Source organism: Cyprinodon variegatus, unplaced genomic scaffold (assembly GCF_000732505.1).
Source record: "Cyprinodon variegatus isolate N-32 unplaced genomic scaffold, C_variegatus-1.0 Scaffold100, whole genome shotgun sequence".
NCBI classification, from domain to species: Eukaryota; Metazoa; Chordata; class Actinopteri; order Cyprinodontiformes; family Cyprinodontidae; genus Cyprinodon; species Cyprinodon variegatus.
Genome location: NW_015150553.1, coordinates 834,563 through 840,562, shown reverse-complemented (window position 1 = coordinate 840,562; position 6,000 = coordinate 834,563). Strand labels below are relative to the sequence as shown.

Sequence of the window (6,000 nt, the reverse complement as noted above, 5' to 3'; positions counted from 1 at the left end):
GAAAAAGTACTAAATGGATAAGAGGCGCTATTTAGCACGTTTTAAAGACCAAATCCTTTTAGCACGCTGTTGATAGATCAGTTTGTACATTTTTTAGTGTGCGCAGTTAAATAGCTCACGTTTTAATACACGCAAACCTTTGATAAATCCGGCCCTAAGTGTTTCGTCAAAATACTGCAGGTGAGATGGGTCGCTCTGCTTATTTACATGTGAATCTCAGGGACTGTATAGTGTTGAAGTTAAGAAGGATTTTAGTTTGGTGCAGAGAAGGTGAAAACATTCAGTGAAATCCACCCTTATTGTTGTAACTACTCATTACTGGTCTATCTGAAGAGAAAGGCAGATGGTGTACGCACCTTCAGGAGCAACAAGCTGCTAACAGTGGCCTAACGCTAATCCAGCCCACAGTTCAGGTGGGATTAAACTTTTTATCCAAGAGACAAAGAAGGAGCTGAGGCAATTTTCTGTTTATAGAATGACATTTTTTTTTAAACTTTTAACCATAATCCAAGCCCTAATTATAAGCTCAGACCACCCCATATGAAGGAGATTAGCACTAGTCCCTGTGATTATTTTCAGAGTCTGACAGCTGATCAAAATTCTCTTGGACGTCGGCGCAGAAATCGCTTTCAGGCTCTGCATCGTCATCATTGCTTTCCGCGCTGTAGTCAATCTCCTCCAGAAAGGATGGCTCATCCTCCTCCAACACATAGGTAGTTGTGCAGCTGCTGTAAATACAAGAGCGACAAAAAATAAATAAAAATCAGTGTCACATAATGCAATTTTTGTTATTTAGAGAAGAAAAACACTATAATATTCGGTTAGAAATCTACAAATTAATTTAAATGAAAGTGTAGCAATTACTGTTACTGACAGCAGAATCATTTGTCTAACAAGGAATTGAAAAATGTTTTGTTCATGGGCCAATATGAGATTCTCACAGTAAGATAACTTAGTGAGAAATCAAACACACACAAAAGCCATTTTCTGGCAATTATGCAGTCACAAAAATTTCCAAATGAAAATTTCAATCATAATCTTAAAACTTGATTTATTTACAGAAAACCAACAATTTTTTTATGCAACTGTATAAAAAAATTGATAACTGATTGATTACTGCAGTTAACTTAGGCAAAAAATGTATATTTCTGGGCTGAATCTCCTCTTTCTTAGGATCATTGAGACCGAACAAGCTGAGATCTTGCATGGAGCCCCAGTCCAAGGGAGATTAACAGTCATGTTTAGCTTCTTCCATTTTTTGATGATTGCTTCAACAGTGGAACTTTTTTCACCAATCTGCTTGCCAATTTCCCCATAGCCATTTCCAGCTTTGTGGAGGTTTACAATTTTGTCTCTATTGTCTTTTGACAGCTCCTTTCTTTGTTCTTGGCCATGTTAGTAGTTGGATTCTTACTGGTTGTATTGGGTGGACAAGTGTCTTTAAGCAGTTAATGACCTCAAACAGGCACATCTAATTTAGGATAATAAATGGAGTGGAGGTGGACCTTTTGAAGGCAGACTAACAGGTTTTTTAGGGTCAGAATTCTAGCTGATAGATAGGTGTTCAAATACTTATTTGCAGCTGTATCAAACAAATAAATAGTTAAAAAAAAAATCATATATTGTGATTTCTGTTAAAAAAAAAATTTAGATTATGTCTCTCACAGTGGGCACACCTACGATGACAATTTCAGACCTCAACATGATTTCTAAGTAGGAGAACTTGCAAAATAGCACAGTGTTTTTTAGCACAGTATTTTCCTCACTGAATAACAATACCTTTATTAGGCCAGGTATACACTGACACAGCTAACGGACCCATGTTAAAACGTCCCAACCAAGGCTAAATTGGTTAATTTGATTAATTGTGACCACTTCATTATAAAAAGGATCAATATTTCATTTATATATATATATATATATATATATATATATATATATATACATATATATATAAACACATAATGGTTTGTGTGTGGTTTTTTTTGTGCCTTTTTCTCATCAATGTGAAAAAGAACAAAAAACTGTGTATAAAAGGTCAAGTTCCTTCATGCATTGGTTGTTTCATGGTACCCAAGGAACCAGAATTTTATTAAATACTGAACCCACCATTGCATTATTAGGATGAACTAAAAGCTTACAGGAAAGTGACATAATTTGGAACATTTACCATACTTCAAAAGGAAAGCTTTTGGTTCTTAAAACTATTATCGAAAAAATCAAATACTTCCTGAGATCATGGGAATGCATGTTTTTCAGTGTTCATTTTTCATCCCTCTCACCTTGAGGCGGCCAACTGAAAAACATATAAGTGACTTACAGATAATTAAAATGGATTTTTATGTTAATCGAGCAGTTGCTTCAGAACACCTGCATGTTTTTAAACCTAAATTCTTCTAGGGTTAACATTAGAAACCAAAAGAACAAATCTACTTACTTATTAAATTATAACAAAACTCATGTTGCTACCAAACAGTGCTTGTAAGCTCCCGTCAGTGAGGCTGTTTTTTTCCTATGGGTCCTAATGGTTAAATGGTTGCTGGTTCTTTGAGGTTTTAGTGGCTTTAGTGGGTTTTTAATGGTGTTAATGGTCTGAAATGTGATCCTAGGGAGACAGTCGATCATGTGGAGTTGGGGGGGGGATATAGACAATGAGCTCCCCTCAGTGAGTGCAAGAGACAGACAAAGATACAGAGAAACTGTGCGTCAGTAAATGTACCGTAAGTGTGTAATGACAGACAGAATTTTATCGAATCGGATTGCAGAAGTTGTGCATCAACCATTACAGGCCATTATAATAGGAAAAAAAAACATCTCCAATGACTATTCAGCATTTATCATATAAAGATACTCTATAAACCATACAAGTACAACTTAAACTTTATCCCCTTGTAAAAAACCATTAGTTATTTAAACATCATAAAAATGAGAAATAAATCCCCCTCATTTAGGGACACCAGCTAGAGCTCTAAACAGATAAAAACATTGTTAAGTGCTACTATAGAGAGACCTACATGTATAACCATAAATCAAGGATGAGAGCAACCAATCCCAAAGGGTACACATGCAAACACCGTCGGAGTCCCTTAATGATCAGCCACATAAATGATAAATGAATATATTAATATGAGTAGAGTACGTTACTAAGAACAAAGCAAAGGAACGACAAGCAAAGGAGAAATTGAAATTGAGGTTTGGGGTATAAATGTATTTTTCTAAATATGTGTTGCAGATCTAAAAAGAAAAAATGCTGAAGTCTACATGTAAAGAGAAGTAAAGATAACCTTAACTGTTTTAGCCTGTGTTAAAAAAAATGGTAATAAATGAATGGCCACGTTGAATAAAGAACAATGTGGACACAGATTATTATGTGACTGGTAACTGAATGGTGTGTCACGTCCAATGTTTTAGTTATTGTTTTGTTTTCCTCTATTCAAGTGTTGATTCACTCTCTAATAGATATTTGGAAGAATATGGAACAATAAAAGATGGTTAAAAAAAAAAATTAGGAAAATAATTGCATTTAAATAAGACTTTTTAGATTAGGCATAGCAATCAAATGTCAGGCTGTCCTATCATTCACTGCTATTTTTTACTGTATGAAAACAATTTCATTAAAATTGAGAAATACTTTCTTTATAACAAAGGAAAATTAAACATAGATGCACATCACTTTGGACAGAGATGATCTCCTGTAGAGATCTGTCTTACAGCAGATCGGTGCTGATATTTGACCACCTAAAGTAGAGGATGTTCAAGGCTCTTCACAATCTTTCATTTCATGAAGAATAATTACTATACTCTTTATCAGAGCTTTCACAGGACTCTACAGAACAAGCCCAGACTTCTTTAATGGCTAGTTGAACTTTAAGTCATTGACTCTAATGCTGGGTAGAATTAATATAATTAGGGCTGCAAACAACTTTATTTTGTAAATCAATTAATCTGTCAATTATTTTTTCGATTAATTGATTCATATTTGGGTACTCAAAAGCCCTGTGTAAACTAATTTCTGAAAACCGATCCGTGCAGAGTTCGGACCGAGCTTTGATCAGTTAAACGTGCCGATCTCGGTTCTTTGCGACAGTTTACACATCGCATGATTCCTTGTCTTCTAGTGATGATCTACTGCTCTCTAGAGGGAAAACAAGCAAATCTGCATGGCGTAACCATAACATTCAGGAAGTTTGGTTATAATTGTGATATCCCGCTGTTTGCGGAGAGTCAGGCGAAGAAAGCAGTCTTTGGTAAGGTTACTTGACAGAGTCGGCTTTTGGGAAGTGGATACGATAAACGATAGTCTAATCAGGGCTTACAGAAGCAAGAAACAATGACAGACTTTTAGGTTTCTCACACTGCTAAGCAGGATCATCATTGGAAATCGTGCGGCATGGTAGAGAAGTTGGTATTTTTATGAATGTCTTACTGTAAGAAGAGGAGGTGGTCTGCTCATGCACTCTTTGTTATCTGAGGCCCGAACCTGAACTGAACCGAGTCCTACTGATGAACTACTACAAACATTTGAGAATAATTCAGATTACTTTTACTCTTAAGAGAGCTAACTTTGCTCAAAAGTAAACTGCATAAAGGTGTAAGGTAAACTTGGGTTACACAGGCCAGTCTTTGTCTTATAGCTGTTTTATGAACACAGCACATTTTCCTTTAAATAGACTCCTACTTGAGTTTATAATAAAATGCTAATTTATGCTGGTCGTGCAGAGGAGCAAGGCTAGTTTACATGTCCAATGTGCATTTAATCCACACTGTGCAGCCCTGTGCTACGGACTGCTCAATGTGGCCGTGAAAACCTCCGCAGGGGGATAAAATTGATAGAATTTCAATGATAGTCGCGCCAGACCTGCATAAATGCATGTCTTTATTTGGGTCTTGAGTAGAGCATCAGAGGGGAAATGTAGATTGTACTGACAAATGGACCATGTTTAAAAAGCAGCCACACTTAATCACAGAAAGCAGCAAATGTCCAGACTTAATGTCGTTAATGTGATTCTTTGATTAGATGCCAAGTAATAGGCTTTGAATCATCCCAAGAAGATTCAGTATCTCAGGCTTTAAACTAACCACTGTTTACGGTTTAAATTTGGCTTCAACAATCGTCTTTTAGGAACTTATCCCATGTGATGAGTCTGATGTACATCTGATGTACGTACATCAGTTCACACCTGATTTACTGAGGCATTAGAAACAGCCACAGCTGTGGCAGAACATTGCGTCAATAGAGCCGAACTTCTAATAACAGTTATCACTAATCACTTTCGCTATCCTTAAGAAAGTTGTTTTACGTTGACAGTCACATATCTCAAATGTGCCTGACTCCAGTTCACAAAGATTAGCACAAACATTTCTGGTACCTTTGCAGTTATAGATGGAAAATTTGTTTGGGGCTGAAACAATGAATCGGATGAATTATGATTAATCGATTATGAAATATTAATCGACTAATTTAAAAATCGATTAATCGTTAACTGGAGTTTAGAGACTGTAAAATATCCCTTTAGGCTAAAGCTCAGCCAACCCTTGAGCGGTAATTATACCAAAATTGTAAAAACAAAAAAATATATATATTAACAGTTAGCATTTAAGATATAAAAAAGAAGCTTTTTTGTCTGTCAATATGCTCTATCCAGAACTCCTCAAGTGGAAAAGCTTTCGTTTCACTGGTTTTACTTCGTAAAAAGTCTTCTTTAAGGAACCTTTGGCTATCCGATTAATAATGAATTAACAAAAAAATTATCAATACATTTCTCGATTTGCAAAAAAATTGTTAGCCGCAGCATTAAATTAGATCAAAGTTTCTGATTTGGTATTTTAGAAGGTTTTGAATGAGGGTGGTGGTATTCTAAGAATTAACATAGTGATTTTTAGAGTTATTACCTACCTGATATTCATTATTCATTATTGGCTTAAGCAAAAAAAAAAAAAAAACCCTGAAAAAATGCTAAATTAAGAATGATTTTTTTTTTTACACTAAAACAAATGTTT

General features: G+C 35.4%; 1 protein-coding gene across 4 annotated transcripts in view; it reads right to left on the bottom strand.

Moving 5' to 3' along the window:
• Positions 1-31: 31 nt before the first annotated feature.
• The window catches only part of agtpbp1 (ATP/GTP binding protein 1), a 41,649-nt gene continuing 35,680 nt past the window's right edge, over positions 32-6,000 (bottom strand). For all 4 annotated transcript variants that reach the window (XM_015374322.1, XM_015374323.1, XM_015374324.1 and 1 more), the window contains one exon: positions 32-728. In XM_015374322.1, the coding sequence (XP_015229808.1) occupies positions 557-728 (172 nt within the window). In that variant the 3' untranslated portion in view covers positions 32-556. The remainder of the gene's footprint in view (positions 729-6,000) is intronic.